This window comes from Heptranchias perlo, chromosome 28 (assembly GCF_035084215.1).
Source record: "Heptranchias perlo isolate sHepPer1 chromosome 28, sHepPer1.hap1, whole genome shotgun sequence".
NCBI lineage: Eukaryota > Metazoa > Chordata > Chondrichthyes > Hexanchiformes > Hexanchidae > Heptranchias > Heptranchias perlo.
Window position 1 is genome coordinate 22472010 of NC_090352.1, and position 27283 is coordinate 22499292.

At 39.4% G+C, this 27283-nt stretch overlaps 1 protein-coding gene across 3 annotated transcripts in view; it reads left to right on the forward strand.

Moving 5' to 3' along the window:
* Positions 1-27283, forward strand: part of kiaa0753 (KIAA0753 ortholog) — a 51027-nt gene that overhangs the window by 12130 nt on the left and 11614 nt on the right. The window contains exons 4-15 of one of the 3 annotated variants that reach the window (XM_068008217.1): positions 2243-2349; positions 3660-3722; positions 4103-4324; positions 7621-7831; positions 10512-10735; positions 16484-16662; positions 17003-17131; positions 18265-18354; positions 18668-18755; positions 20744-20827; positions 22203-22373; positions 23723-23804. In XM_068008217.1, the coding sequence (XP_067864318.1) occupies positions 2243-2349; positions 3660-3722; positions 4103-4324; positions 7621-7831; positions 10512-10735; positions 16484-16662; positions 17003-17131; positions 18265-18354; positions 18668-18755; positions 20744-20827; positions 22203-22373; positions 23723-23804 (1650 nt within the window). The remainder of the gene's footprint in view (positions 1-2242; positions 2350-3659; positions 3723-4102; positions 4325-7620; positions 7832-10511; positions 10736-16483; positions 16663-17002; positions 17132-18264; positions 18355-18667; positions 18756-20743; positions 20828-22202; positions 22374-23722; positions 23805-27283) is intronic. The other 2 variants (XM_068008218.1, XM_068008219.1) reach the window with 2 other exon arrangements.

Here is a 27283-nt window from a genome sequence, read left to right on the forward strand (position 1 = left end):
AAAGCACTTTACAGCCAATGAAGTACTTTTGAAGTGTAGTCACTGTTGCAATATAGGAAACGCAACAGCCAATTTGTGCATAGCAAAGTCCCACAAACATCAATGTGAAAATGACTAGGTAATCTGTTTTAGTGGTGTTGGTTGAGGGATAAATATTGGCCAGGACACCAGTAAGAACTCCTCTGCTCTTCTTCGAATAGTGCCATGGGATCTTTTATGCCCTCCTGAGGGGGGGCAGATAGGGCCTTGGTTTAACTCATCTGAAAGACAGCACCTCTGACATTGCAGCACTTCCTCGGTACTGCAGTGTCAGCCTAGATTGTGTGTTCAAGTCTCTGGAGTGGGGCTTGAACCCACGACCTTCTGACTCAGAGGTGAGCGTGCAGTTCAGTATTTTTTAATAATTATATAATTTAGCTGGATGTATAATGTAGCTGTGTGAAGACCGGACTTCATCTCCACAAGGACTGTGTGGTGGTCACTCCTACCAGCACTGTCATGGACAGATGCATCTACGACAGGTAGATTGGTGAGGATGAGGTCAAGTAGGTTTTTCCCTCGTGTTGGTTTGCTCACCACCTGCCGCAGGCCCAGTCTGGCAGCTATGTCCTTCAGGATTCGGCCAGCTTGGTCAGTAGTGGTGCTACCGAGCCACTCTTGGTGATGGACGTTGAAGTCCCCCACCCAGAGTACACTCTGATGAATGAAATGGTGGCCTGTGTACGTTTTTGATGATGAGAGAACCTGTGCTGGGGAATAGAATATGTTTATGGGACCCAAATCCTTCGTCAAACAGTCCTAGGTCAGGTATAGCAGAATCAAATGCAAACTAAAATATGTTCCTGCTGCCCCACCATACTATCCACAAATGTATCTTATCCTCAGCCTCAGAAGAGCATGAAGTATGCATCAGTATAAAATTTCCCATGTATCATCAGTTACATTTGTGTCCTCTGAGAGTAACAATTTGCACCGAATCTGGGCAGTGGTGTGCTGCATTCCTGTGCCCATAAGGAACATGGTACTTAAACTACCTAAACTCATTTCACATGGGAGCCTTACAGCAGCAGAGAGTAGAGACTTTCATCTGATCTGTATATTTATTCTAAGCCAATGTAACCATTCATCATTGGAACATTAAAACTTTCAGTTTAATAATTTCTCCATAACAAAATTTACCCATAAATGACATATCATACAGCAATGCAAGATTCATCTATTTTTGGGGCAGGTAGGTAGATTAATAATCCTTTTAACTTTGGTATATGCTGTGGCCTTTTCAACATCTTTATTAATTACCTTGTACGTCCCATTTTAAACCGGTCTGCTTTATCTGATTGTTGTCAGGATTGATGTATACAACTGTGACATATTCAATTGCACTGTTGTAAATGTTCATTGAATGTCTGCTATATTGCCGCCATTAATAATCCTCTTAACTTCGTGCAAAAAGTATTTTTGGTATATTGGACTTCTGCTCTAGATTATTACATTTTGTTGCTGCAGGATATATTGCAACTAATAGTAACTTAGAAACCAGTGTTTCATAGCAGATCTTTTAAATATTTGACAGTTGCCTTAAAACTCAGTTAAAATGTTTTTCTATTTTAAATTATTAAAATGCTTTCAGTGATAGTTGATTATGCCACCTGCTGTGTTGAATGATTAATGTAGTTACATATATAATTGGAAATATAAAGTCTGATGGTTTATTTTCTCTGCTCTCCTGTTAAGGATCACTTCTACAAACATTTTTTTTTACATGGGGTAAAAAGACAAATAGGAAATCAAGTGTACCTTTTTGTATTACTGTATTAATTTTGAGTCTTAATGCTGTTACCTGTTACGGTTCTTGCACGACAACAAACTTCCTCGAGTGGTTTGCTTTATCAAAGAGCTAGCATAGACATGATGGGCTGAATGGCATTTTTGTGTGTTGCGAATGTCTATGGTTGTATGAAGTGATTCCATGTAGTTGAGAATTAGTACTTATTTCTGCCTTGTTACACTTGGATCTGTACATTTTCACTTAACCAGTGTGAACAGTTCACAGCATGCAGAGAAGTGATCAGCTTTTAGCAGTCATGACTAACAAGAAACATCCCCATTTAGCATATTTCCAAAAATAACTTGCAGCTCTGTGGATAATGTAACATTTTTCATGCATAGGAAAGCCATTTCACAGTTTTTATTTTGCCCTGGTAATTTATTATGCATAAAAGATTTTGTTTCTTTTTGCTAGAGAAATCTGTGGATGTCCTGGATCCTGATGAAGAGCGCAGAGTGCAGATAAAAAGACAGGAGCAGGCTACTCGCTCAGCGAGGATGCTGTATGTTCTGCAGCAGCAAGTGAGAACCAAAATTAGATGTTAATAAACGTATAATTAATTGCAGTCAGTTTTTCCATTATGGGTCAAATCCTGGTGACCAATAATTCGCAAACTTATTAATTACGGGGAATGAGAGATCAGCAAAGAGCAGTCTGGCCTCACCAATTTGCCACTTGCAAATACAGAAATGGCTTTGTATAATAAAATATGTTCTTTATTTGGATAATTTGATGAAGTACTATGGAATAACACCATTGTAGTTTGGCTGCTGACCATCAAATCTTAACCAACTTTCTGATGATTTTATAGCTTGTAATGACAACATTTGAGCTTTTCCCTAAGTTAGACTTTGCAAGTTGGTCATAGAACTTTAATTGTAGGAGACTGGAATTCCATACATCTATAAGATACTGAAGTAAAACTAAAGGGAGAAAAAAAATCAAGTCTTTTTGAAAGTTGTCATGCTGGTACTGTAAAAGAGAAAAGACAAAACTGCTTTTCAAGGGACTAGTGCTTTTTCAGCATTGGAATGATTTTGAAGGCCATTCCAAGTTGGCAGTTATTTAACAGGGGTAGGATTATAAGGAGTAAAGAAATAAACGCTGTAGCCCTTCTTCCAACCCACACTCCCTTCGAGTGCTGCTTCCCTACTAGAAGTGCAGGATCACAGAATTAAGCCTGTATTCTGTCATCTTGAAATGTGAATGTTGCTTATTCAGTCCTTGCTCCTTATGCTGTTTTACACTGAAATCTAACATTTATTTTCAAAGGTTTTTTTTTAGGTCAATGTGATTGAAAATATTTTAAGAATAAAATTAGTCTTTTACAATCTTTTCAGATTGTTTTCTTACAAATGTGTATCACAGCTCCATTTTATAAATAGGTGTTTTCTGACTTAAATGATCCATTCATTTCTTGTACAGAAATTTCAACTTCAACTCGCTGAAAAAGGCAGCTTGCGTGGCAAATCCTAACCTTTTGTATACCTCAGTTTAATGAATTTGAAGTTGAAGCTTCATTGGAAATCCGCAGCAGCTGAAACAGGAGCATGAGCAAATACACTGGATAGGATAATGTTCATATAAATCACAGAACACCATAAAATCCTGTTTATATTTCAAAATGCTTCAGTTTGGACAAAATGTATTTTTGTGATGATTTAAATGGTTCATGAAGATCTAGCTGTCAGTGTGTTCTGTAACCAAGTATTTTTCCCCCCTGCGAGTAACTTAGAAATGGTAGTAATAATGGAACAAAGTCATTTTTTAACGTCCAATCAGTGCATTTTTTTTCTCTTGACCTTATACTCATCTTTATTATTTAATTAAGGTAAATGAAATACAGGAAGAGATAGAAAAACAAAGCCCACATAAAATAAAACACACCAAAAAGGTAAGAAAATTAAATGTTTAGATTTTGTTTGCAATTATATGACCTTAATGGAATTGGATATTTTTTTCTGAAAGATTAACATATATTGCATTTGTTCTCAAATGAATGATTAATTTTTGTAAGGTAGTAAATTTTAATTTTTTTCCAGGAGCACTGTTAGCTTTTACAGACTTTTTGTGGAATATAAGTGGAAAAAGTAGTACAGCTTGTTTTTTTAATTCCTTGGGTAGTGTCTATATAAATGTCAAGTTTTAATTGTTAGCTCATCTTATTAAAAGCATGGGTAAATAAACAATGCTTCTACCAAGAGTAAAATGAATGATTTCAGTTCTAACAGAAATAGCTATGAAACATATTATTGCAGCTTTTATATGTTTCAGTCTCGAGCCATGTCTCGGTTAGCAGCCGCACACAGAGGAGCTGTCCGTGCCTTACAGATGTTTGTCGGTCAGCTTTCTGGCCAACCAGAGCAGCAGGTTCCTACCTACTACAAGGAGCTGGGTCAGTTGATTCGACAGCTTTCCCTGTGCTCTGCCAGACTGGAAAGTGGCATGGATTCTTCCATACCAGAAACCATTATTGATATCCTGCAGCAAGTTGAGGTAAGTCTTGAGTAAAGACATAAAAACTATCGAGACATAATACCATGAATATTATTAAAGCACTAAAATGACGTTTGAAATTAGGGGTGCCAGTATAATCTGGACACTCAGTGTTTGTAAACTCATGAAACATCCAACACACTTATCCAGTGGGCAGCCATTTTTTCTTCCCTCCCAATGGCTCTGTGTGAGCTCAAGTTCTCCTCTCTCTTATTCCATTTGTTACTGTAAAATAGACTAGCTCACTGGTGCTACATATAGATTAGAACTTTTTGGTATAGGAGATCATTTGGTCTTGTCTTACCTGCATGAATTTAAGTCTCTCTTGGGGCTGATTTTACAAAGTCCCATTTTTCTGCTTTCTCCCCATACCCTTTGATGTTCTTTAAATAATTACCCGGTTCTTTTTTGAATGCTGTAATCGACTCGATTTAATTAGCATCAATTGCCACATGTGGCAGTGCATTCTGTATTCCTATTAACTCTTTGCTTGCAGAAGTTTCTTCTAATCGCCCCCTTTAGTATCTAGTGCTTATCTTGAGCTTGTTGCCTTTTGTCTTCAATTTATCAACCAATGAAAATTATCTAATTTCCCCCCCACCCACTTCAATCTTCTCAATTTAAAGGAATACTGCCTTAATTTCTCTAGCCTTTTTTTATAACTCAGATCTCTTGCTTCTGTTACCATGTTGGTTACTTTTATATTGTACTTTCTCAGGGCTGTTATATCTCTTATAGCATGGAGCTCAAAACTGCATACAATATTGTAGATGTGGCCTAACCACCATTTTGTACAGTCTCATCATGATCTTTGTTTTTATATTTAATCCCTGTCAATTTAAACCCCAAATCCTATTTGTCCTCTTAATGGATTTTTGTAATTGTCCACACACTTTTCATATCTGCGTACCTGGATCCCTTTGCTCTTCCACCACATTGAGAAATTTACCATTTTAAGATTTCTTTCCATTCTTTATTCTCGTTCCTAAAATGCATTACCTCATATATTTTTCTGTATTAGACAGCATCTGGCACTTACCTGCCTATTCTCCTAGCCTGTTTATAATCCACCTGTAGTCTCATGCATTCCTTCTAGCAGTTTCTACTCCTCTCAGCTATAAAGCTGACTAAATTGGGGATGGGGTAGGAAAAGTGGCAATTTATACAACTCCCAACAGTTACACAAATATCAAAATGGAATATAACCAAGATAACCACCATCCTCTTCAACAGCCAAACAGTAAATGATATTAATTGTACCTCCGTGATCATGACCACCTGGCAATATCTGGTTTATTATTCCACAGTGCATAGTAGAGTCCACCGTGTCCAGCATAATGGATCAAAACTGCTCATAACGTGCAAGCCTCTTTTTAGGTTTGAAAATGCCACTCAAAGGTGGTGCATGTATGACTGATAATTAGAATGCAGTACGGTCCCCATTATTTATACCGTCCACTCTGATCATGGACAGCTAGCTGTATTGGGAAAATAGTGCTAACCGTTTGCCAATATCATAGGAGTCAATTACAAAGGTGCTGCTTACAACTTATTTAGTGTGCTGGCTATTTTGGGCCAGTCAATAAGTTCTTTGCTCTTTGTTGATCCTCTGTACTTACTGATTTACAAACTGTTGTTTTGAAATCTTGGCGGCAGGAGGTCGGCTTGGGGAAAAGATCTGCTTGTGTAATCGGCTATTTGTCTTGGTAATTGGATTCCAGCTGATTGGGGCCCTAAAGCCACTAAACACTTTCTTTATTGTCATTGACTGTTGCGTAGCAGCTGCAACTCAGTTGCTTACAAATGCTCCAACCAGACAAGCTGTGATGAAGCCCAAGTGGCAATGTCCTCAATCAGTGACTTGCGTGTACACAGTAATGAATAAGCTTCATAAGCGGTGGGGACTGTACTTGATAATACATTTGACCAATCTATTATGGTTGTAACGTCCACTGCTTATAGCTGGCAAATCGTGCTAACACCAATGCGCCCGCTATAAGTGATGGGGATGATATATGAAGTTGTTTAATATCATGTTTATTTCACTCATGAAAGTGACCTAAGGAACATCTTTTGGGTATGATGAACAAGGAATGTTGATGTCAGCAGTGACAGCTGTATTGGCACAAAAACTGACCAAAGCCAGAATAAAACTGGCACATAATATTGAAGCCAGGGACTGATTTTGAAGGTAATTGTCTAATCTTGGGGTTCAAATGACACAAGTAAACCACTTGAACTTCATTTTGATGCATTAGTAAATAAGAAAGAAAGGAAAACAAAATCTTAGATCAAGCCAATACTTTCAGTCTGATTTAACAAACAGCATTTTTCACTGGACTATGTGGGTTTGAGTCATTGTAGGAGAACAATTAAGGAAAGAATATAGCTTCATGCTAGTCTGTTCTGAAGATCAGGTAGTGATTTGAACTGATTATTTTGGCCTACAGTGCAAATTATTCTGGGAGTGCTTTGACCTTCAGAACATCACTTGATCCATTTCCTCAAGACAGTTATATTTCTTTTTCAGTTAGACAAACTTTTCAGTTAGACAGGCTGAGCTACTGGGTAAAACAAGACATTTCTGAAATTGGACAAATGAATTTCACAACTAGATGTTTGATATTTGACTCCTATCTGCCGAATGGATAGATTCTTACTACAATATACTAAACTCCCCTGCACTTGTAAAGTATTAACAGTTTTATCATGAACTTTGTAAAATGTGCTGAACATACCTAATCAATCTTTTGTTGGCAAGAACAAAAGATTTGATAGACTACTGTGTTTTTGTATTCAATCGCCTTGGAGGGTTTTCAGTTAAAACCTAAAACTGCAATCTTAATCAGTTACATTTTATAGATGCTGTTGTGTTACTGCCTATGTAAATTCTGATCATATTGAATAACCTTTTCATTATGATTTGATAGTTTCTGTGATGGTGTAAAAATGCTTTGAGCTTCCATATGTTGCTTCATGGACTGGTAGGAAATGTACTTACTCTTAAGGTTCCACCCATGATAATTTGCCATACTCCAGCTTCGGGAGGTGCTGAGCGGAAGGTATGTGCTTCCCACCAGGGAGAGAGGAGATTTAAATGGGAATCATTACAGCTTACTCTCATGCACCTCCTAGTGTCTGGTCAAAAAAGGGCAAAAATCTGCAAACAGGTCAGCTGCCCACTCTAACCAGGGATGGTTTGGGGAGATCTTGAGTGTGAAGGAAGGCAAAAAATCCATGAAGGAATGTCATCTTACCTCCGAGGCAAAAGATGTTTTATTTTCTGGATTTATCAGGACCTGGATTCGTTGCTTGGGAAGCAACACGCTCAAAAGAATTCGAATCAATTGCCACAGAGAGCCCGAAGTGTTTCACCACCAAGCAGAAAAAGATCCCTAGGTAGACACAGAAGCCGTTCTGCTGAAAGAGCACGAAAATCGCCCATCACAAAGGACAATGTTTCTTGTGCACTCAAACAACTACCTGCTGTCAGGAGACTGCAGATTAGTAAGTCACACAGTTTCTTAAAAATCATTTCCGTCATTCCCTCTAACCCCGATGAGATACTGAGATTGAGAAAGGAAAAGGAGGAATTTAGTGTGTTGATAATGCTGTCCATGGACAATTGCATGGTACATAAATAACCCAGTCAGCTCTTCTGAAATGGCATGTAAACGCAAACTTTCACCTTCTAACATTAGCAGAACCAAATTATGCTGCATTGCCATTGTAACAGATAATTGTAATGAATCCAAATCATGACCAGAACTGGACACAGTATTCAAAGTGTGGTCTGACCAGAGCATTACAAAGTTTGATCATGATTCCCTCTGACTTGTATTCTTCTGTTTTGGCTATAGTTCAACATTCTATTGGCTTTGTTTGTTGCTTTGCATTGGTTGGAGACAATGAGCGTCAAGTCTACTAAGACTTGTAGGTTTCTTTCAACTTCTTCCTTAGCTATTTCAATACCATTCATGCTGTACATGTCTTTCCCATTTTCCCTTGTTGTCGGTAGTATTTTACACTTGTCATCATTAAATTTCATCTGCCATTGATCTGCCCACATACATATCTTGTCCAACTCATTCTGCAATATCTGAGCTGCTTCCTTAAATTCCACTGCTCCCTCCTAATTTGGAATCTGGAAATTTGAATAATTTGCATTGAGTGTCTGAATCCAAGTCACTGATGCAAATTAGAAACAGTAATGGTCCTAACACTGATCCCTGGGGCACCCTACTCAGTACTCCCTCCCCCCCCCTTCCACCCTGATATTACGAATCTAGCAAATACCTGTTGTTTTCTACCCTTCAGCCAATTTCTTATCCACTCCCAAGATTTACCTTGAATCCCCACAGCTTTGATCATAACAAATAGCCTTTTGTGTGGAACTTTGTCAAGTGTCTTTTGGAAGTCTAGGTACACCATGTTTCCAATAACACTTCTTAACACTTCCAAGTTATTAATCCACTTGGGTTGTCAATTCTTCAAAGAAGTCTAGGAGGATTGTCAAGCAGGATCTTCCCCTTCTGAAGCCGTGCTGTCTACTGGGTTATTGTTGTACAGATAATTCTCAAATTTACACCTGATAATTACTTTTTGTGCTAATCCTCAAATTCAAACCCGTTTGCAGCTTTTATGGTTCTCACCTCTTCTCTGACTACCATCTTAATTTTGTAGTGCTGAAAGAATTTTTCACTATTATGTTTTGCCTCTGCAGCTATGCACTTTACTTGTTTTTTTTTGGTCCTCTGATCCTCCTTTTAACATGTTTCTGCATGTTCTAATATTAATCTCAGCGATCCCTTTTCCTTTTCTCCCTGCGGGATTTTTAAGATGCAACTTTTCCTCATTATTTCACTTTTATTAATGCATTTAGGGTCATGCTTGTTGATTCTAGGTATGTATTTGTCTTGCCTGTTCAGCATTATTCCTTTTAAATGTGGTGTTCCTGCCGTCTACTGAAGTGCTGGTAGACATTCTGCTCCAGTCCATTTGCATTAGTTGTTCCCTCATTTCTTTGAATTTAGCCTTTTTAAAGTCATATACCCAACCCCTAGGCTTTGATATACCAGGCTCCCAGATCATGTTAAACTTAATCATTCTATGGTCACTGTCTCTCAGGGCTGCTTGGAGTTTCTTTTTCTGTATGTTGTTTGGGTCATTAACCAAGACAGGTCAAGACAAGCATCGCCCCTTGTGGCTTCCTTGACGCAGTTTTGTATTACATTTATCAACTCTGCCTCTAAACTACTTGGGTTTTCTTTATATTTGGTTGATTTGAAGACTCCTAATTAAATAAATTCCCTGTCCTCAAGCCCTTTTTATCTTCTCGTAGAGCAAATTGTCCTCCTCCTCATTGTCCTATCCTGTTGGTCTGTAGTATGCCCCTAGTGTAACCTGCTTTTTTTTTCACCATTAGAAATGATTAATCAGAATAGTATTATTAAGCTTCCCCCATCATGGGATCCTCCTATACCGTGTCCTATTGTACATGTAAAATGATTGGAAAAGTTGCTATTTGTTTTTATTTATTATTGTCACTTTTTAAAGGTGAGAGCAGTTTTGTGTATTTTAAATCTTCAATTCCAAGCAGAGTTTTATATTTTATAAAACTTTCCCAAGTACAGTTTCTTCACATCAACAAAGTATGTATTTCACTCAAAAACCCAAACAAAATACACTTCTGTACTGTTTGAATAGCACCAAACCATTGTATACAAACTGTTCAGCCAAGATGTTTATCAGTCTTTTTGTCTTACATAGATCACGTAACGAGTTCTTGCTGATGTGAAGAGGTGGTTGTTGGTCTGCTTTGATAACATTTTGGTTATAGGCTTGTTCATGTACAAACAGCATCCAAGATGTACTGTGAATCATGAGAACTTTATGGTGGTAATGTTTTCTAATTATTAACTTGGTTTGCCACAATTAATTGTGCAGGTATTTTTTCTGAATGTAAATGGTACCAGCTTGTACTTCAAAAGTAATATAAAATGTTCTTTCATGTGTAGACTTCGGTTAGAAAACAGAAGATATTTCAGTGAAACATGTGAAAATGTTTTAACAGCTATTACATTATTAATTTTATCAATTATACAGTAGAACAGAAAGATAAAAATACTTTTTTGATTAATGCACCTTTAAATAAAATGTTGCTTTTTAAAATAAATGTTCTGTACAGATGAAAGTTGGCATAGTCCTGAATCGCCCAGACCCCAGCAAGGCGGTAGAGAGTCTCTGCCTGCCCATCAAGAGCAACAGCATCAGGAAGACCCTCCAACTCCTGATAGGAATGCTGTGCTGAAGGCTGGGTTAGAGGCCTTACAGCGTGTTGGAACCTTTAAAAAATCTGTTGCAGAGAAAAATGCAACTAAGAAAGGAGTGCTACTGCCTAGCAGGTCACATGTAAGTTGGGGACAATGACTTTATTATGATCTTTTATTACAGGGGTTGCTCGTGTTGGTGCTTTCTTCTGTGATTAAAACCATGAGTATGTTCAGTATTAACAGTTTTTTTTTACTTGCGTTTCTCCCTGTGCTGTAATGAAACCTTTCCTCATGGACCATCATTTTGATTCAGAGTTTTGTACAGTCTAGTTTCAGAAGTAAAAATCCTTGCTTTGTGATAGTCTAAATTGTCCTTCCAGGCAATAGGACATCATTTACAATGGCGCTATGAAACAGAATTCATAGTCTTTCAGCCTCACAGTACTGATCCAAACACTATCAGGACTACCGCTCTGGCACTCTGTTTTTCTGCTGTCGAATAGGCTCCTCCCATGGAAAGAAATTGAACTCACTTCTTAATTTATGTTGCCATTGCATTAGACTGCCTTAAACCTAACAAAATAAACAATCTTTACCCATTGTCGGGTATTGCACATCCAGACATACAAAGAGTAGCCTCAGAGCCGAAAGAAGCAGACAGTCTAATGATCCTCATCCATTGTTCCATCAACGTCCTGCTCAGAGTAGACTGAATTCGAAACACAGTTTGGGCCCTAACACCCAATTTACGCTTTACAACTTTAGCATCGATGTGAAGCTGAAATCACTTTGCATCACTAAACTTGTGTAAATGCAACTTAATGTAGTATGACAAAACCTGAACTTCTGTTGGCAGGGTAGTACAATAGGAAAGTACCACTATCAATTGTTAATTCTGCAAATTGCATTAAAGTGTATAACCTCTTTAATCTGGTCATTGAAAAATCATTATGTAGAATGATTCAGTGGAATTTCTAGTGACGAAGAGTGATTGATCATTCTTCTGGTTTGGCACTGATTTAAAAATGTTGCTGTCTGTGACACAGACTAATCTCTGCTGTTGATATAGCTGGTTCAGTTACAAGTCTTTCATCCTTTTCTTTTGAATGAAATCGGAGAGTGGGGAGATATGGTCACCAGTTGGATGGAGAGAAATTTGTTGAGTGTATTCAGTTTCTACTCCTCTCAGCTATAAAGCTGACTAAATTGGGGATGGGGTAGGAAAAGTGGCAATTTATACAACTCCCAACAGTTACACAAATATCAAAATGGAATATAACCAAGATAACCACCATCCTCTTCAACAGCCAAACAGTAAATGATATTAATTGTACCTCCGTGATCATGACCACCTGGCAATATCTGGTTTATTATTCCACAGTGCATAGTAGAGTCCACCGTGTCCAGCATAATGGATCAAAACTACTCATAACGTGCAAGCCTCTTTTTAGGTTTGAAAATGCCACTCAAAGGTGGTGCATGTATGACTGATAATTAGAATGCAGTACGGTCCCCATTATTTATACCGTCCACTCTGATCATGGACAGCTAGCTGTATTGGGAAAATAGTGCTAACCGTTTGCCAATATCATAGGAGTCAATTACAAAGGTGCTGCTTACAACTTATTTAGTGTGCTGGCTATTTTGGGCCAGTCAATAAGTTCTTTGCTCTTTGTTGATCCTCTGTACTTACTGATTTACAAACTGTTGTTTTGAAATCTTGGCGGCAGGAGGTCGGCTTGGGGAAAAGATCTGCTTGTGTAATCGGCTATTTGTCTTGGTAATTGGATTCCAGCTGATTGGGGCCCTAAAGCCACTAAACACTTTCTTTATTGTCATTGACTGTTGCGTAGCAGCTGCAACTCAGTTGCTTACAAATGCTCCAACCAGAGAAGCTGTGATGAAGCCCAAGTGGCAATGTCCTCAATCAGTGACTTGCGTGTACACAGTAATGAATAAGCTTCATAAGCGGTGGGGACTGTACTTGATAATACATTTGACCAATCTATTATGGTTGTAACGTCCACTGCTTATAGCTGGCAAATCGTGCTAACACCAATGCGCCCGCTATAAGTGATGGGGATGATATATGAAGTTGTTTAATATCATGTTTATTTCACTCATGAAAGTGACCTAAGGAACATCTTTTGGGTATGATGAACAAGGAATGTTGATGTCAGCAGTGACAGCTGTATTGGCACAAAAACTGACCAAAGCCAGAATAAAACTGGCACATAATATTGAAGCCAGGGACTGATTTTGAAGGTAATTGTCTAATCTTGGGGTTCAAATGACACAAGTAAACCACTTGAACTTCATTTTGATGCATTAGTAAATAAGAAAGAAAGGAAAACAAAATCTTAGATCAAGCCAATACTTTCAGTCTGATTTAACAAACAGCATTTTTCACTGGACTATGTGGGTTTGAGTCATTGTAGGAGAACAATTAAGGAAAGAATATAGCTTCATGCTAGTCTGTTCTGAAGATCAGGTAGTGATTTGAACTGATTATTTTGGCCTACAGTGCAAATTATTCTGGGAGTGCTTTGACCTTCAGAACATCACTTGATCCATTTCCTCAAGACAGTTATATTTCTTTTTCAGTTAGACAAACTTTTCAGTTAGACAGGCTGAGCTACTGGGTAAAACAAGACATTTCTGAAATTGGACAAATGAATTTCACAACTAGATGTTTGATATTTGACTCCTATCTGCCGAATGGATAGATTCTTACTACAATATACTAAACTCCCCTGCACTTGTAAAGTATTAACAGTTTTATCATGAACTTTGTAAAATGTGCTGAACATACCTAATCAAAATTTGTTGAGTGTATTCAGGAGGAATTTCTCATTCAGTATGTGGATGGCCCAACTAGAGAGGGGGCAAAACTTGACCTCCTCTTGGGAAATAAGGAAGGGCAGGTGACAGAAGTGTTAGTGAGGGATCACTTTGAGACCAGTGATCATAACTCCATTAGTTTTAAGATAACTATGGAGAATGATAGGTCTGGCCCAAAAGTTAAAATTCTAAATTGGGGAAAGGCCAATTTTGATGGTATTAGACAGGAACTTTCAGAAGTTGATTGGGAGAGTCTGTTGGCAGGCAAAGGGACGTCTGGTAAGTGGGAGGCCTTCAAAAGTGTGTTGACCAGGGTTCAGGGTAAGCACATTCCTTATAAAGTGAAGGGCAAGGCTGGTAGAAGTAGGGAACCTTGGATGACTCGGGAGATTGAGGCCCTAGTCAAAAAGAAGAAGGAGGCATATGACATGCGTAGACAGCTGGGATCAAGTGGATCCCTTGAAGAGTATAGAGATTGCCGGAGTAGAGTTAAGAGAGAAATCAGGAGGGCAAAAAGGGGACATGAGATTGCTTTGGCAGATAAGGCAAAGGAGAATCCAAAGAGCTTCTACAAATACATAAGGGGCAAAAGAGTAACCATGGAGAGAGTAGGGCCTCTTAAGGATCAACAAGGTCATCTTGTGGCGGAACCACAAGAGATGGGTGAGATCCTAAATGAATATTTCGCATCGGTATTTACGGTTGAGAAAGGCATGGATGTTAGGGAACTTGGGGAAATAAATAGTGATGTTTTGAGGAGTGTACATATTACAGAGAGGGAGGTGCTGGAAGTCTTAACGCGCATCAAGGTAGATAAATCTCCGGGACCTGATGAAATGTATCCCAGGACGTTATGGGAGGTTAGGGAGGAAATTGCGGGTCCCCTAGCAGAGATATTTGAATCATCGACAGCTACAGGTGAGGTGCCTGAAGATTGGAGGGTAGCAAATGTTGTGCCTTTGTTTAAGAAGGGCGGCAGGGAAAAGCCTGGGAACTACAGACCGGTGAGCCTGACATCTGTAGTGGGTAAGTTGTTAGAGGGTATTCTGAGAGACAGGATATACAGGCATTTGGCGAGGCGGGGACTGATTAGGAACAGTCAGCATGGTTTTGTGAGAGGAAAATTCATGTCTCACGAATTTGATTGAGTTTTTTGAAGGGGTAACCAAGAAGATAGATGAGGGCTGTGCAGTAGACGTGGTCTACATGGACTTTAGCAAAGCCTTTGACAAGGTACCGCATGGTAGGTTGTTACATAAGGTTAGATCTCACGGGATCCAAGGTGAGGTAGCCAATTGGATACAAAATTGGATTGACGGCAGAAGACAGAGGGTGGTTGTAGAGGGTTGTTTTTCAAACTGGAGGCCCGTGACCAGCCGTGTGCCTCGGATCGGTGCTGGGTCCGCTGTTACTTGTTATTTATATTAATGATTTGGATGAGAATTTAGGAGGCATGGTTAGTAAGTTTGCAGATGACACCAAGATTGGTGGCATTGTGGACAGTGAAGAAGGTTATCTAGGATTGCAACGGGATCTTGATAAATTGGGCCAGTGGGCCGATGAATGGCAGATGGAGTTTAATTTAGATAAATGTGAGGTGATGCATTTTGGCAGATCGAATCGGGCCAGGACCTACTCCGTTAATGGTAGGGCGTTGGGGAGAGTTATAGAGCAAAGAGATCTAGGAGTACAGGTTCATAGCTCCTTGAAAGTGGAGTCACAGGTGGATAGGGTGGTGAAGAAGGCATTCAGCATGCTTGGTTTCATTGGTCAGAACATTGAATGCAGGAGTTGGGATGTCTTGTTGAAGTTGTACAAGACATTAGTAAGGCCACATTTGGAATACTGTGTACAGTTCTGGTCACCCTATTATAGAAAGGATATTAGTCAACTAGAAAGAGTGCAGAAAAGATTTACTAGGATGCTACCGGGACTTGATGGTTTGACTTATAGGGAGAGGTTGGATAGACTGAGACTTTTTTCCCTGGAGAGTAGGAGGTTAAGGGGTGATCTTATAGAAGTCTATAAAATAATGAGGGGCATAGATAAGGTCGATAGTCAAAATCTTTTCCCAAAGGTAGGGGAGTCTATAACGAGGGGGCATAGATTTAAGGTGAGAGGGGAGAGATACAAAAGGGTCCAGAGGGGCAATTTTTTCACTCAAAGGGTGGTGAGTGTCTGGAACGAGCTGCCAGAGGCAGTAGTAGAGGCGGGTACAATTTTGTCTTTTAAAAAGCATTTGGACAGTTACATGGGTGAGATGGGTATAGAGGGCCAAGTGCAGGCAACTGGGACTAGCTTAGTGGTATAAACTGGGCGACATGGACATGTTCGGCCGAAGGGCCTGTTTCCATGTTGTAAACTTCTATGACTCTATGACTCTAGTTTGTAGTTTTTGATGGAATATTGAGTCTGTCTTCAAGATGTTACTCCAGAGGTGACTTGAGGTATTTATTTTTTTGTACTGGCCAATTACACTGCAGGCTTGGTGTCGATCTGGATCTGAAACTGCTTCACATCAGCACAAAAAGTGTAATATAACTTGTGAGTGAAGTCAATGGGATTGAAATCTGCGTTCTGGAAGATAATCACACTATTTTGGCTTTGCACCAGCTGTGACATAACTGCAGCTAGTGTGAAGCAAACTTTCAAAACTTCATTTTTTAACCTTTTTTGATGTTGGCAAAGAACCAGCTGTTTGTCAGCAAAAAAGGCAACCAACATTTGGATGCCAGTGAGCAGAGTTCTGCGCATGTCTGACCACAAAAAAGTAGAGGCAGCAGCGCAACTCAGCATTGCCAGTTTTACACCTCTAAAGCAGATATTGGTTTCAAACCAGTACATGCAGTGTAACTATGTCTTTAGAGGTTACTATGAATGGCCACAAGGTATATTGCTGGCTCTGAACATCTACTCTTATACTGCAGCTATAGAATTTTCCATGTTATTTCATTGAATCTCTTGATTGATTATATTGAAAGGTGAAGTAATTCAGTCCATCACCATTCATGTTTGTTTTTATTTTATTTTGTGGAATGGATTTTAGCAGCAGAGAGGACAGAGGACTGCACGCCCTATTGCAATGAATGCCTGCTTTCAGAAAGCTACAGTATCTTCAGAACTAAAGAAAAATCAGGGACCACCTAAAGAAAGCGGACCACCTAAAGAAAGCAGACCTCCCTGGATTCCAGGACATCCCACCTCCCCTCCAGCATCATCTAAACGGCAAGTAACCAATGCAACAATACGCAAATGTTATATATGGTCACTTTTTATGTTGTATCAGTGGTATGACAGAACATGTAAATCTCATCAGTATGTGTGTATAGCTTTAAATTGATCTGTCATGCAAATAATAACAAAAATTAAATCATCCAGTTATTTGAAAGAAATTAATGCAGATCCAAATTATATGATTTACATATTTTGTTAATGTGATAATTGCTTTTATTGTGGTCACAGCAGTGGAATGTAAATTTGGCCTGTGCTATTGTTGTTGGGAAAGACAGATTATTCTTTGAAACATTTAGTGCATGACTAGAATATAAATTTCATAATTCCTTAGAGTTCCATGGAAGATACAGAAAACAAGATTAGAATGCCACACGTCTAAACTTGCAGGCAGAAGTCAAACCAGCTTGCTAAAGGAGATGGAACAAGAAAGGCAAGAAGCTGCTGAGACAGAAGCAATCAGGTAGGGGTGCTGATTTCAGTGGGTTTTGATCACAAGATAATTACCAATGAGGAAGGCCATTCGGCCCATTTTAATTCATTCATCTATTCAAGGAAATTCTAATGCCCTTCTATTGTAGCATTCAGTTCTATCTTAAATGGTTTCAGGGATTTTGCTTCCACTACTTTATCATTTTTTACATGTTGATCACTCTTTGTGTGAAGAAGAATTTCCTGATATCGATCCTAAAATTGCCTTTTACTAGTTTGAACCTTATTTTACTCCTGCAGTTTAATTTAAAGTAACATTCTGGGTTATAACTTGAAAGCTGCATTAAAGATTTGCTTGGAAAATTATGATTATACATTTGGACTTCAGTTTATTTGAGAAATGCATCAGAGAAAGGGGGACTGGATAATGCAATGGGTTAGACATGGGCCTTTCATCACTTGGTGTGAATCCAACCAAATTGCCTCTTGTCTGCTTATAAAATGTTTCTATTTGAAATTAGTTTGAGCAGTCTCAGTATAGTTCCTACTGGTCATGGGCCCATAGCTCAGAACTACCCCTAATTTGGCAGTCTCATTTGAGGACTGCCGGTGTGGACAAGAAATAATGTGCTATAGTAAGACATTATTTTCTAGGCTGAGGAAAAGTAGAGGGAGCTTTATTCTACATTTAGCCATGTTGGACCTGACCCGGAAATGCCTGATACTGTTACATTCTCCAACACTAACAATCCTCACCACCTTGTTGAGATCAATAAAGTATTTTTAAAAATGCAATGTAGAACATGGACCAATGGGGACAGAAGTTGAAGTCATTGCAGATTCTGTGCTAATTTTCTTTCCAGCACCACACTAATCTGCTACACAGAACTTTCTAAATTGTTTTCTTGCATGCTATTATCTGTGTTTATGAAGTCGGCAAGCAGCAGTCTCTGTTGTATTTCCAACTAGTATTGGTTATCGAAAAATTATTATATCAAATAGTGGAAACCATTCGCTCAAGTGTGATTGTTCTTTAGGAAACCACAATACCATTTCAGTCCAAGGGTATATGTTGGACAGCACAGTCAGTTGCTGTTCTTGTAGGAGAGACTGCTATTAAATGCTATTTGAATAGCGTAGCTTATTTTTCAAAACTTCTTTTAGGTTGGCTTGGCTTGATTCTGAGACTGCTCGCAGGATGAGAGAGCTCAATGAACTCTGCAAACAAGAAATAGACAAAATAAAGAAAATGAGGTACAATTTACATAAGATCCACGTAAAAATTAGAAGTTAATAAACTGGGTCGAAGGTCATCCTTGGATGTTGCTTTGAGTGCCAGGGATCTAATTTTTAAAAAAGTGTACGTTTCTACAATACATTTCAATTACAGATGTCCTGAGATGATATAGTCCAGATTTGGTCCAGATATTTATTCTCCATCACAAATTTGATTTGTAGCTTCCCAACTATTCATAGTTTTGTAGGGAATAATTAAAATAATATGACAAAGTGTGACAATAGATGATTTAAAAAATAATATTTTAAAAAATATATATTCTTTCTTCAGATCTGAAGCTAGATCCCCCAACAGATGGATTGTAAAAGCAGAGGAGGAAATTCGTGAGCGGCTTCAGCCCTTGCTGGACAAAGCACAGGTATCAGACATTTAATACCTCAAAAGGAGTTAGAGCAGAGCCGATAAAGTCAGAACAATCGGACAGTTTTAAATATTATATATTCCAAACTTAAAACAAACCTGGTCATTATCTTCTGTCAAAATACTAGTGCAGTTAGTATGATGCAATTGTATGAATTTATTCATATGATGCAATTGTTGAGTCTGATGTTAGGACATCTAAACAGTTGTGCTGACCATGTTGCCACAGCCGGCAACATTGGATCGATGTTAACTCTGAGGTTTATGATCAAACAGGGTGACGCAGATTGCAGACTCATTTGAAAAGGAACCAGCCACCTTTATTTAAAAGAGTAATTTTATGTTATTAAGTATTGTACACGTGAGTGAGATCTGACGGGTCTGAATATTGCTTGTATTCTGGAGGTTGATTTCCTCCAATTCAAGTGAACATGTCTGAGAATCTCTAGAACAGTGACTTTGATCTGGTGGGTAAGGAGACTTTTATATAAAAAAAATAAAAATCTCATCCTTTTATTGTACTCCGAAAAACAGACAATCCAATTGGCTGTGTGCTATTGATTTCAGGAAGCTGCTTTCACTTGGTCATCTAAGAATTCCGCATTCTATTCAATGGATAGTTAGAATTGCTTGCATTGAAAAATGATTGGCACTTTAATTTTCTGTTGTTGTTTTATTCATATGATTCAATGTTTCTTTTGCTCACATCCAAGGCGATGCTAGATATTTGCAATGAAATTGTAGTGCTCTTTTTCCTTATTCCTCTCTCATCTAACAGTAGAAAAATATAGTTGCTCATTGAACATTAAATATCATGGGCCAGACTCATTAATGACGTGCACCATTATAGAAATGCAAAAGTTCCAAGAAATAGTGGAATAAGTGAGTTATGTCATTAGTTGCGTTGCAGTATAATTTGCTGGGACATTTTCGCTGCTCTGCCGAAGCACTCATCTAAGCCGATCAAAGTTTGTTTTATGTCGCTCACCCCTCCGTTGCAGTCAATAGTGATTGCAAATTTCCTAGATTTATGCCTGTTTTTGCGCTGTAGCCACTTAGACTGAAAAATAATGGCAACCTGTTATTGATGTGATTTATGGCCCTCATGTGATTCAGCCTGTGAGGCTAATAAAGGGACAAATAAAGCTGTGGAGCCTCATGCCTGCAATCTGATTTAAGGTGATATTAGACGATACAGCTGACTTACCTTCCAGTGTCCAGCCTCATTCAGACTTGCGTCGTCTGTTCTCAGGTTTATATAGTGTTATGTGGTTGGTCTGAGGGGTAAACCATCAGCTGTGCTATGAAGAGGTCCCTGAATCGTCATTGAGCTCGCTATGCCGTGGCTGGATCAAATTTCCAGCAAATTTTGGTGCCAGTATAGTGCGAGATGAATTGAGAGTGCAAATGTCCAATATTTCACTCATTTGTCTGAAACTTACTCTCTTAGTTTAAAAGTATATTTAATACAACATAAAATTACATCTTGTTATATTTCAATTTGACAAAGGAATAGCTCCATATGTTTAAATGAGCCACCATTTTTAATCATAAGTCTCACATCTAACATTAAAAAGTTGCTACCCTCATCCATTTTTAATAAACTATGCAAGGTATTTTATTCCACTTTAGACTCTATGGCAATTAAGCTATATTCTTCCTTTCGAAGGAGATTTAAACTGAGGCACCATTTATCTGGTTTGGTGGACATAAAAGATCCTATAGAACTATTCAAAGAAGAGCAGGAAGTTTTCCTGGTGTCCTGGACAAAATTTTCCCCTCTTCCAATACCACACAAAAAAAAGATTAACTGTTATTTCATATCATTTTCTGTTTGTGGGATCTTGTGTTTAAATTAGCTGCAACACTTGCCTAAATAAAAGTGTGACTGCATTTGAAAAGTAATACATTGGTTGTGAAGCACTTTGAGTCAGCCTGAGGATGTGATAAGGCACTACATAAAGGCAGGTTCGTTCTTCTCAATAGGTTATAAGTGATTCTTGGGAGAAGAGAGCTCGAATCAAAGACTCTTCACTACAACAGCAGCTGTCATTACAAGTTGCTGAAAAGGTAAGTAGACTTATAAACGAGTAATAGTGATCCACATCCAAGTGATTGTTGGTGTTAATGTAGAAATTGAACTGGGCAAATGCATATTCTAGATACCTGCCTTAGAAATGTAAAACTAAAGCTTGTCATGTTTTATGCTGATAACTCAATAAAATCTTGAAATATATTATGCTTATCAAAATATTTTCAAATTTATGGGACTAATCACAACTTGGTAGTGGGAATTTGTGTTCTTTTACATGGTTGTATTTTTTAACTCTTACACTTATGTAAATCTTTGAGTTTGTTTCTATCACTAACTCACTAACAGCTCTCACTGAGTGTGTGTGTGTGTTTGTGTGTCTGCATACATGCGCTCATATTACAAATTCCTGCATATGGGTATCAGTCAATTCATAAGATTCTATTTTGTACAGTAACCTATTGCCTTATCAAAGGCTTTCTGAAAATCCAGGCAGACCATGCCTATCTGACTATCCTCATCCACTAACCTAGGGACTTCTTCAAAAATTCAATCAAATTAGTATAGCTTTTCCAGAAGCTGTGTTGAGTATCCCTGATGACTTTTCTCTCTTTTATGATCCCTTCGAGCATTTTACCTATAACTGAAGTCAAACTAATGGGCCTATAGTTCCCTAGTTCTGCCTAGTCACCCTTTTTAAAAATTGGAACTACATTAGCATCCTTCCAGTCCAAGGGAATAGTCCTTGGGAGTGATTTTAAACCCAAAAAATGGGTGGGCTGGGGGAGGGTGGGAGTTGAAAATAGTTGTTTTTTGGGTTGCAAGCGCAACCCGACTTTATTTCTGGGTTTAACGTCGGCATGTAAAAGTACAGGCTTCCCAATGGGAATGCAAAGTCTGAAAATTTTGTGGTTGTGACCCAAAGAAACAACTATTTTCAACTCCTACCCGCCCCCAACCCACCCGTTCTTGAGGTTTAAAATCACCCCCTTTAACTCTAGTGAGCTGTTAAAGATACAGGTAAGGGGCTCACAAAGCACGTGTCACATTTCTTTAAGGGCGCTCAGGTGGATGTCATGCTCTTTTTATTTTGCGCTAATCAACAAAGTGTGATTGTGGAAATGTTTTGTGACTTTTAAGATAACCCATGCAACCTAATTTGGCACAAGTCAGTCATTCAGTGTTCAGTGCCATAACAGATTCTGTTTTTGATGTGGATTTGTCAATGAATTGCTACACTTCAAAGTCTTTAAAATTATTTTCAGCAGTTATCCTCTCCTGTAAAAGCAGAACAGTCCTAACTGTATTCAATTGTTGACCAGTAGAAAAGTTATTCTTTCAGGTCCCCTATAAGAATGTGCTTACACATGTGTTAATTATAGAAATAGAACTGTATCTGTTATGTTCCTGCAGGCTGCAGCTAGTGCAGACCTTCTCAGTGAAAAACTATTAGATGAGCTGCTGGAAGACACAGCACAAGAATTATTGAATCTGGAACTAAATGCAAAAGCTCATTCAGAAGCTGTGATGATGCAAGATGGCTCTACACTAGAAAACATGCTACAGAGAATGGAAGAGATGGAAGTAAGTATACATGATGCCTTTCAGTTCATATTTCTAATTTTGTTTTTTTTTGGTCCTTACTTTTAGGATCTGCCCTTTGCGTGACAATCCATTTCTCTACTGAAAGAAATAGAATTCTCCTTCTGGCCTCTGCCAATAGCACTCTTGGATATGTGCGAGCTGCCTGGAGTATCTCTCCCTTTTCTACCTGTGGTAGAAATGCCTAGCCTTTTGCTTGTTGCCATACCCGATGACATAGCTAAGATTGGGAAATTCCTTGTTCTCGTTCCATGGTCCAGGATATTGGCATGTTAATTATTTGCTTGCCTAAATATATTTAGCCCCCTTTTATTTTTAAAAAAAAACTTTTTTTTTGGTGTCACTTTGTATCTTCCACCATTCCCAGTCAACAGGTTAATCAAATGACTTGTTCTTGGGGTCTGCCAATGTTGCCCTTTACCTGACTGCTAGTAGGTGAATGAAAATCATCCAAACTAACTAACTCTCTATTTTTCTTCCTTCCTCGTGGAAAAGTATGTTGAATGTTGGAGCACCAATACACTGAGTTGCGATCTGTGTTTTCGTAGCCACTTTGAGCCACTTATCCTTGAGATTATTATCCACTGTATTACATGGAGTTCAGCTTCATTTGAAGAATCAGAATTGCTGTATCTTTGAGTAATCCTGTATCATCACAACTCTGAACAGAATGGCCAGGGTTTTCCACTTGTGCATTAGCCGGCCACAACTTCCTCCCCTCCCCCATTCAGTTTAATGGACAGGAGAATTGTGTGCTGCCAAGACCAACGGCAGAAAAAGCCCAGCCAATATGTCTAATTAATCTTATTTTAAAATGACTACATGCAATCATTTTTAGTCTATTTAAGTAAAATAATCTCATTATTGTATTGTGACATGTATTGCATAATCAATAACTCAAGAACCGAATAATTTTATTTAGTCTCATACTGTTCTGAAATTTATTATGTGAGACTGTTTGTGACTTGAATCCATTTGAATTGCAGTGCTTTTAATTAAACTTGCGTTTTGTAAACCAAAGCAATTCACAGTAATATTTGGATTGGAGGGAGAGAAATAACATGTGAATCATCTGAAATAGTTTTGAATCTATTTAAAACCTCATAGGTAAAGGAAAACACATACTAATAGTACTGCTTTCAAACAGAAAATTCAACCCTTAAATAAAATTGCAGGCTTCTAAATTTGCCATGAGAAACCACTGATAATTTTACAAACTGCTGTTAACAATCTACTTGCTACGTTATAGAATACTTTAAAAGATCTACAGTCTGGACTAATTGACATTGCTAGTTTCTTCTTTTCACAATTTTATTTCAATGACTAACCAGAAATACCAAGAGGCAGTTCGCAGAAGAGTTTGCCAGATCGAATATGCTGACCCTGATTTCTGGACTGAGGAAGAAAAGCAAGGTAATAATTTACCATATAGCAGTGAATCTTTTACATTCATGAGTAATTTGGGCCCTGATGCACAAGTATGATCTTTAGTTGCTAACCTGTCCCTGTGGGGAAGTGGCATAAACAGGAAAATCTAGGTAATTGCAGCTGGTTCTAAATTCTTGATGTCAAATTGCTTGTAAATATCTGGCTCCAGGTCAGAAGAACGATCTTCCTTTCTTATAAATATAATATTTCATTCAGCATTCCTGTGACATTGCTCTCTGTGAGTCCGCTGTGGGGAGAGGTTGGAAGTAGGGGAAGGATGTACATCTCCATTAAGAACGTTTTGAAAAGATGTTTGTAAGAGATCTTCCCAGACAGAACATAAGAAATAGGAGCAGGAGTAGGCCATACGGCCCCTCGAGCCTGCTCCACCATTCAATAAAATCATGGCTGATCATCTGCCCGATCCCCATATCCCTTGATTCCCTTAATGTTCAAATATCTATCGATCTCAGTCTTGAATATACTCAATGACTGAGCATCCGCAGCCCTCTGGGGTAGAGAATTCCAAAGATTCACAACCCTCTGAGTGAAGAAGTTTTTCCTCATCTTGGTCCTAAATGACCAACCCCTTATCTTGAGACGATGACCCCTAGTTCTAGACTCTCCAGTCAGGGGAAACAACCTCTCATCATCTACCCTGTCAAGCCCTCTAAGAATTTTATATGTTTCAATGAGATCACTTCTCATTCTTCTAAACTCCAGAGAACATAGGCCCATTCTACTCAATCTCTCCTCATAGGACAACCCGCTCTCATCCCAGGAATCAATCTAGTGAACTTTTGTTGCATCCCCTCTAAAGTCAAGTATATCCTTTCTTAGGTAAAGCAACCAAAACTGTACAGAGTACTCCAGGTGTGGTCTCACCAGAGCCTTACATAATTGCAGCAAGACCTCCTTACTCTCATACTCCAACCCCTTTGTAATAAAGGCTAACAGACCATTTGCCTTCCTAATTGCTCGCTGTTTCTGCATGTTAACTTTCTGTGATTTGTGTACAAGGACCCCAAATCCGTCTGAATTCCAACATTTCTCAGTCTCTCACCTTTTTAAAAAAACATATTCTGCTTTTCTATTCTTTCTACCAAAGTGGATAATTTCACCTTTTTTGATTTAGTTCTTGGGGAAAAAATAATATTCCTTACCCACTACAGGTAACTAAATAAATATGTTTGATCTTCTCACAGCATATTTACAAAAATAAATAAACCTCCATGTAATCTGGGGAACAGCTCTGGATTGATATGCTTTTCATCTGAGAATGTGTAATGATAACTATCATTACCTGAACAGGCAGGGACCAATATCCTCACAGAGAGTAACTTAGTGTGGAGGAAAATTTAAAATAATATAGTGGTGTGGGGAAAAAAACAATGAGGAAGCAGAGTGGCAAACAAATAGAGAAAGGGATGTAGGAGAGAAAACAGTATATAGCAGAGAACAGATCAGCAGGAGGAAGAACTAAAAAGAGTAAGATGGTTGATATTTCCAGCACCATTTCCACTCTGAATTCCACTATCTTTTTCAGTACTACTGCTCCCTTCTTGTCTATTCTGTCCCTCCTTTTTAAAAAAAAATTATAACCCAATATTTGTTTTCCACTCCTGGTTCAGTTTGTAGCCACATTTGTTATTGCTGTTAAATCTATATCTTCCTGTGACATAATTGCTTCTAATTCCTCCAGGTTATTTCCCTTGCTCTGAGTGTCGCAATACATGCATTTTGGGAATTTCCTCTGAGCTGATCCTACTCCACCAGCATAGTTTCGTTGGAAGTGTGACGGAAACCTCATTTACGAGGAAATTCCTGGCCTTTACCTTTGATTTTAAAACTATCCTTTTCCCTTAATTTATTTTTCTTAAGTTACCACCTCTTCCTTTATCTCAGACTTTTTCCTGCTTATTATTGGTCAATTTTGATTTTCTTCCTCTACTCCCTTTTGCCTGCTCTCCTTTATGCTAAATTTACTTAATTGCATATTTACCTCTTCTAGTTCTACCCTTTCTGATTGCTTTAATATTCCCTGCCCCCTTCCTTCCTAGTTTAAATGACTCTTCTCTTTCCAATTTATCCATTTTATAAGTTCATTAGTTCCCTTCCCGTTCAGGTGTAACCTTTACTTGCCGAACAGCTCCCATCTTCCCCAGAACTGGTGCCATAAAACAGAAACCTTCTTCCTGACATCATCCAGTGTAACACTTGTTCAAAAACCTAATTGAAGGCTTTTCTATCTATACCATTCGGAGGTGCCGTATTTTGGATGAGACTTTAAACCAAGGTACCGCCAGATGGATGTAAAAGATTCCATGGCACTACTTTGAAGAAGAGCAGGGGAGCTCTCGCTGTGGTCGTGGCCAATATTTATTCCTCAACTAACACCTAGGGCTCGATTTTGGCGTCGGGTTTCCGGCGGATTTCCAGCGGGGGGGGCCCGGAAAAATCCCGATATCCGGTCACGTGACCGGATCGCGACGAAATCCTGGCCACTTCCGGGTACCGCGCTGACATGCGGGGCTGCGCGCGCAAGCCCCGCTGGTGGGAATCCCGCAGGCAATTAAAGCCAGCGGGGTTCCACTTGAGAGTACTTACCTTGCTTGTTGAGGTCAGTTAATGAGCTGAATCAGCTGTCAAAAGAGGAAGTGTGGGATTTTAGGTTCAAGGCAGTGAGCTTCACACACTGGGGGAAACAGTCTCTCTCCAACCAGGCGTGTTGCAGCCAGCAGCCTGTGGCAGGTGCCAAGGTGCACTCCACGGGGGACAGCCCTCACCCACGCAGGAGGCCACCGCGTCACATAGGGCAACCCCTGCCCCCCACCACCCCCCGCCAAGCCAGAGGACAGACCGACACGAAACCGCAGCCCCAGTCCGAGGAACCACCCACCTACCCTGCACAACCCCTCAGACCAACACCTGCCAGATGGGTGGTGTGTGGACACCCTCGGAGGACGAAGAGCATGACCAGCCCCAGCAGCCTCGCAGTCCACGCCGTCCGCCGCAGAGACGTGGATCCCCCCAACACGGTGTTGTTGCACGCCCACCTGCACAGCAGGAGGGAGGGCTACCGCAGAGAGAGACGCATCGCAGAGGGCACTACCCTCGCCACAGGGTCCACAGACCGAGGCGCAGCTCCCCGGACCTCTCCGAGCAGCAGTGCACAGGGAGGCGCAGATTCGCTCGACATGTAGTCGTGGAGATCTGCAGCCTCCTTCATGCCGAGCTGCTCCTGGCTGGCCCCAGCACCAACTGCTTACCTGTCGCTGTCAAAGTCACCACTGCCCTCCACACCTTCTCCTCCGCATCCTTCCAGGGTGCAGCCGGCTACACCGCCGATGTCTCTCAGTCGTCTGTGCGGACGAGCCCTGCAAATACACCTGCACCTACTCTGCAGTGACACAATGGGTGGCATCAGTGGTGGGTCCTCATAGTGATACCCAGGAGCGGGCATT